Source organism: Carya illinoinensis, chromosome 10 (genome assembly GCF_018687715.1).
Source record: "Carya illinoinensis cultivar Pawnee chromosome 10, C.illinoinensisPawnee_v1, whole genome shotgun sequence".
NCBI lineage: Eukaryota > Viridiplantae > Streptophyta > Magnoliopsida > Fagales > Juglandaceae > Carya > Carya illinoinensis.
The window spans coordinates 28,990,844-29,001,826 of record NC_056761.1 but is presented as its reverse complement, the minus strand read 5'-3'; the positions used below and the strand labels follow the sequence as shown (position 1 = coordinate 29,001,826).

Genomic DNA, 10,983 nt, shown 5'->3' with positions numbered 1-10,983 from the left:
ATAATGCTATAATTCAAACTTTACATAAATTCTTTTCTTACTCAATGAAGTCTAGAGGATAAAATCTCGCAACTATTTTCATATAGGTCATCAATTTTAAATAATTTTTCTTATTTTTCACTTTGGATTTCATATTTAGAAGTCCAATATTGTATAATAAAAAAGTTTAGGATCCATATATATTAATAAGCTTATTATTTCTCCTAAACTTAGTTTTAAGTTTAATTTCGAAGAGGCCACATCCTTGAAAATAAATAATATATACAAATTAAATAGAATTTTGGGATTATAAGAAAAAAAACTAGAGAGATGCATTTTAAGATATATTGAAATTTAAAAATTTTTTAGAGAGTATAGAGATTATAAATTTTTTGGGGGAGCCATTTTCTATATTTATAGAACTATAAACAAAATTTAGGGGTATATATTGTATTTTCAAAAAGTTTGGGGACGTGGGTCTACCATTGATATTCAGTGTTAGAAGTGTCTGTAGAGTTTTTTACAAAAAGCAATAAAAACAATCCTGGCAAGTGTTCTAATGCTGGCAAACAACAAGCCCTCTAGAAAGCTTTTAGAAAATGAATGTTTCTAATAAAATCAAGTCTTTGCATGGAGAGCATGTAAGGTAGAGTTGCCTACATAGTATAATCTCAAGAAGAAAAACGTGACTACTGAAGAGAGGTACTACTTCTATAATGAAGAGTTAGAAGATCTACCACATGCATTATTCTTTTGTTCCGCTACAAGAGATCACTATTCTTTCGTTCTACTACAAGAGATCACTAGAAGAAATATGTGTCTGTATTGCAAGATTTGAATAGAAACGTGACTGTAATGGACATTGCACTAACTATAAAAGAAAGAGTACTGAAGATTTGACTATTCTCTTCCTAATAGATTGGAGTATTTGGTTTCAAAGAAATAGAATGGTGAATGATAAGGTTTGTATCGAGCCATGACAAGTGATTGAACATACTACATCACTACAACAACTACACAAAGGAATCAAACCCTTGCTAAGCGGAAATATAAGGAAGTACTACTGCTAGAAACCTCCTCCTCAAGGATACGTGAAATCAAATGTGGATGGGGCAATTTTTTTTTATCAACACTGTTAGAATATATTGTCTATAATTTGTTTGTATAAGGGTATATGAGTCTCTTGTATTTAGGGCATATATATACTGGTGTGTACACTGTGAATAATAGAACAGAGTATTATTTCATCAAATCTCATCTACATGGTATCAGAGCGCGATTCTCATGAATCTGAGTTCTGTATGGTTTGAGAGTGTTTTTCGATGTAGTTTATGAGCTCACCGTGTTCCCCAGCGTGTTTCCTTGTGGTTTGGGTGCTCGTCGGCGGCTTGTGGTGGTTTAAAGCGCTTTCTGGCCACTTTCCGGCTTCATCTCCGGTACTGGACACCAAGGGTGAACTTGTCGGCAGTTTCTGTGGGTACGGGGCCTGGTTGTCGTCGTCTTCAGCCGCCAGGAGGGGTCACCGTCGCCGATCCAGTACCGTTTAGTTCCAGGTAAGCTCGTATTCCAGTTCTGGAGTAAGCATAACCCCGAACCTATATAAGGTTTTATTCCAACCCGTTTGGTAACATAGATAGCTTAAACCTATCTTGGGTTAGGATTGGCTTATCCGAGATAGATCCAAACGAGTCAGACCCGGACCCGATCCGAGACAAGCTCATATCGGGCATATATCGGCCGAAACAGGCCCGATACCGGCCGATACAGAGCCGATTTCGGTTGATACAATCCGGTTCCGGCCACTTTCTGGCCGATACATACCGGTTCCGAACCAGTACAAAATTTTTTTGACCAGTTCAGACTTGTTTCACCCGATACAGGCCCGAGATTTGGGTTTTTAATCTGGATTTCTACTTTTCCAGATTGTATTTTCCAGTTTTTCATCCATATTTCATTTTTTTGTGTGAAATCTTTGTTTCTAAGTGGATTGTTGTAATATCTTGGTATATTTTCCATGGCAACTAAATTTGAGTCAATGTTGCTTGCACCAAATGTTAGTATGCCTATGATTTCGGTGAAGAAAGAATTACATGTGGTCAAGATCCGTTGAAATGTCTTTGAAAGGCAAGGGTCTTCGTCGTACTCATCTGATTGATCTAATTCCTACTTCGACTAGTTCTATATTTGAGAAGGAAGATGCTCAAATATTATCTCTGATGTTGACTTGTATTGAACCTAGTATCTGCTCAAGTTTAATACATTTTGACATCACTCAAGAGGTGCGGGGGCATCTCAAACAGATGTATTAAGGTGCTAGAAACATAACTCGTATTTATGAGTTGTGTAAACAATTCTTCGTGTTGGAACAGAATGCTTTAGGGCTAGAAGAATATTATTCTCAAGTTATGGGAATATGTGAAGAACTCAAAATGTATCAACCCATCACTTCTGATGTTCCAAGTATGCTAAAACAACGAGAAGATTTTAATATTATTCGCTTGCTTGTTGGCTTAAAACCGGAGTATGAGTCAATGCGTTCTCGAATTTTGACAAGTCCACAGCTTCCCTCATTTCCTGATGTATTCTCATAACTTTAGCAAGTTACATTGTCTTCTGATCAGAGTAATGAGAGATCTGCTTTAACTGCTTCCTATGTTGCTCCTGCTGGGCGTGAAGGTTGGAGTGGTAGAGGTGCACATGGGGGTGCACGTGGGGGACATGATACTAGAGATAATCGCACTCGAGGTCGTGAATCTCATAAGTGCACCCATTGTGGTCGCACTAACCACTCAATGGATTATTGTTGGAATCTACATGATAGACCATCTGGGTCTGCTAATCAAGCCACTTTCCAAGATGATCCACAGTCAACGAGCTCCAACCCATCTTTAGATATGATTAGTATATCAAAGGATGAGTATGAGCAGTTTTTGGGGTCACATAGGGGCTTCATCTTCCACAGTTACTCTTACCCACTCAAGTATAGCATCCGCATGTCTTGTCTCATTCACTCAAGGTTCATGGATTATTGATTCAAGAGCTAATGAACATCTGGCCGGTTTATCTTTTGCCCTGTCTAAGTTAAATACGGTACCATATGTAAAAAGTGTCACTCTTGCTAAAGTTACAGGCATTAGATTCACTAAACTCACTGACTCCATATCCTTGTCATATGTCCTACATGTTTCGAGTTTTCCTTTTAATTTATTGTCTATTAGTAAGATTACTCAAAATCTATAATGTTCAGTGACAAATCCCTCACTCATCAAATCAATCACCCTCCTTTGACCCTAACCAAAATTAACAACTACTAAATTGTCTCCCACAATTTAGGAAACCACTCTACCGTCCAACCCTAGCCTCATTTGCAGCCAAACCCTAATTCCATCTCAAGGTGGCGCCAACTCCAACAACAAGCATCAAGCCGTGCCTATTTGAATCAAGTTCACAAGTTCATCACTTGATCACCATTTTCATCACCATCATACACGATTCCATCACTAAGCACCAAAACTTCTGTTAACCTGGAGATCTATCATTGCCACGATTTGATCAAGACTAAGCAAGATGACTAACACCTTCGGTTATCACAAGGAGAACCAAGATAGGGGAATATAGCGTTTAGGGACTAAACCCATGTCCCTAACACATTCTCTCCCTATGTAATTCCTGGTACGAGGGTGGTTTCTAGATAAAAGGGGGAGCCCATCTTTCTCTCTCTCTCAAATTAGGGTCGGCTACTTTTACTATTTTTTTAATTATTTTTTTATTTTTTATTTTTTATTTTTTATTTTTATTTTCGTCTCTGTTACGTTTTCTTTCCAAAATCCGAGAGGATTCGTCCTTTTGCGTGCAACCTAGAAATATGGAAAGGTCTCGAACAACGATAGTGAGGGAGACGAGGTTCGTGTTGAGACCACGTGGAAATTAGTACTGCGTGTGTAGGCATGGTGGCGTGTCTCTTTCCTGGCCTTTCCCACTTCCTCGTCTCCCTATCTTTTACTATTTGCTTCTCCGGATTCGAATTGGCCTTTTGTACAAACAATCTCCAAATCTATCTGAGTCCCTACCGAACTTCAACTCTTCTAAACCAGCTATACTCTTTCTTCTTGATATTTTGTAGTCTGCAAATGGCATTGGTCAATGCCTCTGCTGGTCTTTCTGTAGCTCCTCTGCCTCCTTCCTTACCAACATTTTCCAAAATCCTCACCCGCACGTTGGCTGCTGCGAGACCAACAGCAAGAACCCTCGTTATCAGTCCGTCTTTTGCAATGAAGAATAGGATTGGTAAAGCTGTTGATAAAGTTGAAAAAGAAGAAGAACAAGAAGAAGAATACATGGAAGAGCCCAGTGAATCCGTCTTATACTCCTTCACTCCTCTGCCTTTGCTCTTCCTCGCTACTCTCCCCGGAGGTAATCTTTTATTTCATTTCGATACTCGAGCTTTGACGTTAGTCTTCTATGGTGAAGTCAGTGTCTGATTAGTATTGTGTTTAGAAACAACGATATTATGCTAGCATCTGACTGGTATTGTGATTAGCATATGTGGTTAGAAACTTTGTTTAGTACTTGAGAGTTATTTTTAGGTGCTTCAATAATTTCGTGGTTTTTTAGGGTAGTGTCGCAGTAAGATTTACCAAAACATGCCCATGGTTGAATCCTCAATGTAAGAATCAAATGACTGTAGTAATTGATGTTGCTCATGGAGAGTCCTTAATTTTTTTTTTGATGAAAAAATCTTTTTAATTAGTTAATAAAAGGAAGTATAGTCATGGAGAGTCCTTCATTAATCTTTGGAATTGGGATTTTGTTGTTTGTTTCGTATTTTCCTGGGTCTCATGTTGGAATTTTGACTCTAAGGTGTAGAGGGTAGGATGAAGAATCCTAGAGTTTAAAGCCTTGGAGCTTTAATATCTGCCAAGTTGATATGAGCACGTCTATTGGAGATAAATATGAAGCATTCTTAGCTGAACTAATCGAATTCTGGCCTGGGTAAATGTCTTTGTTTTATACTTTGGACGTGCTGGCATTGTACATTTCAGAGTAATTAAATACCTTGAGGAAAACTTCCTGTTTTGAGACCTTGTTGGAAAATGAAGAACATAATTGTTAATGAACTCGTCACGTGGCTGATCACTCGGGATTCTGTTCCTTTAGAATTTAAAGCCTTGGACAGCCAGCAAAGGCGCTCATACTAATATTGTGCAATCAAAGGAATAAATAGTTCATCATATGTTGCCTCAGAGGGCTGATAGCAATTTAAGTTCTGAATATACTTTCTGTATCCTCATTCAAATAACTGGTCACAAAATTCTATCAGCAGCAGTCCTGTCATAATATCTTTAACTTTTAGTGGCCATACTCTATGATGATGGGTTGCTGCCTCCTGGGTTTTCTCAGCTTTTAGCCTCTGCTGCCTGTTGGTAACAATTGTTTCGCTTGGATTAGTACCCTTTGTGTTTTGATCTTCTAAATATATCTGTAGGTTTTGAGCGTCTGAAATTTCAGTTGTCATAAAGTTTTTACTAGCCTATGTTAGAATTCCCATGCTTTTCAAGAATTTAATAGAACTCATCTGCACAGTCCAAATAGTGAGTTTCCTATGAGGTTAACGTTACCCAGTCTGTCTTGTTAAAAATCTATATCTGAAAAACCATAACTTTGAATATCTGAGTAACAGCTGGAGCAGTAAGATCTGTGTTTGCGCCTTTTGTTGAGCTTGTCAAGTCTTGGAATCTTCCCGACTGGCTTGTACATTGGGGTCACCCAGGAAACATGGTATAATATCATCATTTTTCCCTCCACCTTACATTACATAACTTTTTTTTTTTTATGAGTAAATACATTACATAAAACTTACCACCTATGCTACTGCTAATTGTGCTATCAAGTTTCTTGTTTAGAGTCTGTATCATCTAATTTCCTATGTTTTGATCCTTGAACTTGTAGGCAGTTGTGCTCTTCGCCATGGGTGGCTATGGAACCTATCTAGGTTTCCGAATACGTTTTTCTGATGATGTGGTAAGAAATACATTACATTACATGCTAATTGTGACTAATAAATTGGATGCTCTGTTGTAGTGTTATGGTATCTGGATTTCATGCTATAATTTGATTAATGCAGGAGGAGAAGGCTAAGGCCAAAGACTTGCACCCAAAGCTTCTAGGTGGGATGTTTTTCTTCTTTGCTCTTGGAGCAACTGGTGGAATAACAGCTTTGCTAACTTCAGATAAACCCATCTTTGAGAGGTACTTTACAGTTATATTTGTTTGAGCCTTTTTTTCTTTTAGTTTGAACAAGTCCATTTGAGTTTTAACTTGGAATGTTTGTCTGCAGTCCTCATGCTGTTACAGGTTTAATTGGCCTTGCCCTCTTGACCACACAATCCGCATTACCTGTATTATTTGAGGTGATCATAAATCTTGGGGTCCTTGTTTCTCTAATTATTGGTTATTTTGTTTATATATATATATATATATAATATTCCCATCATTTGTAATCTCTAACGTTTCTTTTTGCACTTTAATCTTGCAGAATAATCCTGGGTTAAGAAGTGTTCATGGTATCTTGGGTGGTGGGATTATGTCACTGTTTCTAGTACACGCTGCCCTTGGACTTCAGCTTGGACTCAGTTTTTAACCATAGTACTGTTTATGCCTATCCTCTGGATTTTTTGTTAAGGGAAAAGTTCGCAAACGGTCGGGTGTGAATTCAATTTTAACACCAGTCAATATAAATTTGATATGTAGGACGTGAACCAACTTAAAATTTACACCCGATTGCACATGATCATTTTATTTTTCTATCTCTTCCTCTATCTCTCTCCCTCCCTCCCCCCACCCCCGATGCCAGCAATCCCTTCTCTCTCAAGAATGTATATACAGTGATGATTTTCTGCTATGAAACATTTAGATTTGAGATTGTCTACCAATTTACAGTTTCGCAAGGAAAATATCCATTAATCCAAACAGCTTTCTAATTGCAATTAGAAAAAACAACAAACCAAATAAGCTTCAGACCAATGTAAACAAATCACTTGAGCTAAGCATTTACATTTAGATGATTTTCTGCCATGGACTAAGTGATGATTTTCTGCTATATATTTATAGTGTTTATATTTAAATAATTTTCTGCCATGAAACATTTAGATGAATTCTTACATAGATTATTTTCTACAACTCCCTCCCAAGTGCAGAAAATGATCTAAACATTTAGATGCAGAAAGGAGGCATTGGGTAGATGGAAACTTCAAGCAAGAGAAGATGACGGGCATATTTTAGAAATAGAAAGAGTGTGTTTTAGAGAGAGAGAGGGGGGGGGGTTGCACTGTTGCAGGCGTGGGGGCTGGCGGAGAGAGAGAAGGGGGAAGAGATGAAGAATAAAATAAAATCATGTGCATGTGAGTGTAAATTTTAATATGGTACACGTCTTGCATGGCAGATTTGTATAGACTGGTGTTAAAGTTAGAATTCCACCCGACCTGCTGGGAGGTTCTCCCTTTTGTTAACTCATTGATCTATTTGGAGGCTTCGAGGTATCAATTTCCCTATAATCTGAACCTCATGCAATTATAATGATACCATTGAGCATGTTCTCCAAAAATTGTTAAGTTATGACCTTTTAACCTGCATTTTGGATTTTGCGGTATTCAAAAATCACCACCAACCAAAAAAAGGAAGAATTAAGGAACCTATCTTCAGCTAACATCAAAACAGACAGCCAATGGCACTTAGGCTGATTGACACCTCCCTGACAAATCAAGAGTCGAAGTGCTTAGAAAATATATTATTTCGTTGCTTTAGAGAGTATTAAAAAGTTAAAAATTAAAAAATTAAAAAAAAAAAGAAAAAGAAAAGAAAAGGAAGAACACTATGATGTCATTAAGAAGCCAACTTCTTAAACGCCACACTGCACAATGTTTTTTATGGCTTGCCCTTGCGTTCAGAAAACAACAGAAAGCACAAAAAACAGATAGGTTTGTAAAAGCCAGCTTTTGCCCTCCTACCCTTCGATGCAACTTGGCTTTTGATGTTGGACCAAAATCTCTCAAGTTCTTGAGGTATTAAATGGAAAAGAGATGAACACATAAAGTGGACCTTACAACAGTTATTGAACTTTCAATGCTACTTGAAATTCCACACGGCCAGTATGTTGGGTTGTGGAGCCTGGTTATTGAAGCTGAGGTAAATTGAGATTTGCTTGACATATCGCTCGAGCGAAGTCCAAGCAGAGAGTTTGTTTGAGTCGTGCTTGACAGTATGCTTGAACAAAATCTAAGCAGAGAGTTTGCTCGATTGGTCACTCAAGCGAATAACCCGTCATTTCACCGCACCGCATATATATCCATCTATCTATTTGTGTGTGTGTGTATATATATATAACTATGAAACAATGAAGACGTTGATATCTAGATGATTTTACAAAAAATAGAGATAGACGCCTAGAGAGAGAGTGAGGAGAGAAATCCTTGTAATTCCATAGTGTATTTCAAATTTCTTGTTAATAAAATCTCTTGCACCTTCGTGGATGTAAGCATATTATCGAACCACATAAATATTGTGTTGTGTTATTTATCTCTATTTTTACTTTACTATTTTCTCCTTATCATGATATTTTCTCGAATATCATTGTATATTCCCAACAACTAGTATCAGAGCTTTCATGCTCAGCTTTGAGGAAGAATGATGATTGGAGAAGAAGTGAAGTTGTATGGAATCTAGAAGTTTGATGGTACAGATTTCAAGTATTGAAAAATGCAAATTAAGGATTATCTCTATAGGAAGAGGCTTCATCTTCCTCTACCAGGGAAGAAGTTGGGCAACATGGAAAATGCTGAGTAGGATCTATTAGATTGACAAGTTCAGAGGGTTATCCGGTTAACTCTACCATGCTTTACTTAATGCAGCGTGGCTGTCTGAGTCATGTCATTAATGTGGCATGATCCTCTGGTGTTTCTTTAGAGTCCAGTCCTATCGAGATGACATGTTCCCTTCCCCTATCATTGGGGTAGCGTCCCATGCCCTAGCCCGAAACCTCATGCCTAGCTTATACGAGTCGAGAGTCCCTAGTCGGGTTGCCAAGGGGCTCGACGGATTTAGGCCTCTTGGTACTAGGCCTGCCTTCTTAGGCTCTTTGGGGGTTTGGGAAAAATCCCTTGATACCCGGTCTGGGCTTGTATTCATGGGGCCTAAGGCCTTGGGGGAAAATGTTTCCAATAGTTACCCCGCCAATTTTCATCAGACCAGGCCGATGGGAATTCTTTCCGTCCCTATTTTATTTTGCCACTTGTTGCTTTTATCCAGTTGGCTGGGATGAGGTGAAGTGATCGCCTCTTGATTGCTCCACGTGTTGGACCATTACTCTCCCTCATTTCTTCTGACTCAGTTCCTAGAGATTCAGTCTAGGTACCTAATGGCGGTCGTTCCACCTTTTCTGCAATGATGGTTGTCAAATGTTTTCTTCCTCTCATTGCCGTGTCATGTGTATGCTGGACTTGAATCATCTTCATCTTTCATATTAGCTAGCGTATTGTGGGAGGCAACCACCACTTCCCCTTTATAAATTATGTCACACTCTTGTTGCTCCCCTTTTATTTCATTTGCTCTTCCCTTACCTCTCTCTGTTTTTCTATTTTTTACGGTGTACTTGTTCCCAAATGGCTGCCAGGAAGTGTGCCAAACCTGCAAGTTTCGACTGGTAGAGCCGTCTTGAGGCCGATGTCTCGGAGTTAGGTTAAGCTAGTCACTCGTAGCATTCAGAAGCCTTTCCCAACTTACTTCGATCACAGACCTCCACCTACCATGTTCCTGATACGGTTGCCTTCAAGGTCCCGGTGCCTAGCAAGAAGGCTATCAATGCTGATGGCTCGGCGTCACGTGTTTCTCTCTTTCCCAAAATGCTCTCCTACTGGTTGAGGCTACCTTTCTCCCACCCGGTTCATAAAGTCCTGCATCACCTTGGGTTGGCCCCCACCCAACTCTATCCAAACGCCTGACAAATCTTGATCTGCTACTGTATTCTGTAACGGTGGGCTCTGTTGAATTTGGACCTAGAGTACGCCAATTTGACTTATCGCAAGTTCCTCTTGACTCACAATGTGAAGAGAGGCACTAAGGACATTTGTAGCTTTATGGCTATGAGCACCCTCGTAGCATTAGAACAACGGTACCATAAAGTTCTTGAATGGACTAGAAAGTTCTTCTTTGTGTCTGGCCATGGTTGGGAGTTCCCTATTGGGCAAGTTAGTCGTGGCGAATTCCAAAAAAGTCCCCTTGGGGTGTCATTCCTAGTGACCGACCGCCATGCTTGATGAGTTACACCACATTGCCATTGTGAGGGAGTTGGCAACACAGCATCCCCTTCTCGTTCACTCAAATGTCATTCTCAGGGAGGATAAACTTGCCACTTTTCTTCCTCCTATTAGGCACATTACCCATTTTGCTCATGGCATCTCTATTCGTCCTCTTGCTGTGTCGTCGAGGAAGTAGGCCCTAAGTCTTCCCCTTGAGGGCAAGGGGAAGAAAGTTTGCTCTGAAGCTAGTGGGGCCTAGAGCGATCCTGCATTCCTGCGGAGCCCCACCCCAAGGGTAATCAGCGTCCAACTCCCCGAGCCGCGACACTTGCCCAAAGTCTTACTTTCTCTTTGCCTCCCGAAGAGAGAGAAAGAGAGTCTCTTGACCGTAGTATATCTATCGCACCTTCTTCTTCTATAGCCTTGGTCATTGGGCCCGCTGTGATTGCCAATCTGGGGGCCCTGACTATGCTTGCGGAACCGCAAGACACCACTTGGAGAGGGAATCTAGTTCAGAAGCATTTCTGATGAGCTCTTCTAGATAGGGCACCTCGGCAATCCCTTATGGATTGGCCTTCCAAAGGCAAACATGGAGATGTCTCCTTCTTCAGTATCCACCGCTAGGTCTTTAGTTGGGGATATTGCTGGGGACTTTGCTGCGGAGTTTGATTCTATCAAGGTGGGTATGTCAATCTGAAGGTCCCTCCAGGGG

The 10,983-nt window shown here is 39.7% G+C and overlaps 1 protein-coding gene across 1 annotated transcript; it reads left to right on the top strand.

The window, feature by feature from the left end:
- Positions 1 to 3,845: 3,845 nt before the first annotated feature.
- On the top strand, positions 3,846 to 6,772 carry LOC122280133. Its single transcript, XM_043091117.1, has 6 exons — positions 3,846 to 4,392; positions 5,660 to 5,757; positions 5,929 to 6,000; positions 6,104 to 6,228; positions 6,317 to 6,389; positions 6,515 to 6,772. The coding sequence occupies exons 1-6, from the start codon at positions 3,927 to 3,929 to the stop codon at positions 6,617 to 6,619; spliced, it is 939 nt and encodes a 312-aa protein (XP_042947051.1). The 5' UTR covers positions 3,846 to 3,926; the 3' UTR covers positions 6,620 to 6,772.
- The last annotated feature ends 4,211 nt before the right edge of the window (positions 6,773 to 10,983 follow it).

Coding starts and splice junctions, on each gene's coding strand:
- LOC122280133 (XM_043091117.1), top strand. CDS start 3,927: ATGGTGGCGTGTCTCTTTCCTGGCCTTTCCCACTTCCTCGTCTCCCTA. Junction 5,758..5,928: donor GGGGTCACCCAGGAAACATG/GTATAATATCAT, acceptor TTGAACTTGTAG/GCAGTTGTGCTCTTCGCCAT. Junction 6,390..6,514: donor CATTACCTGTATTATTTGAG/GTGATCATAAAT, acceptor TTAATCTTGCAG/AATAATCCTGGGTTAAGAAG.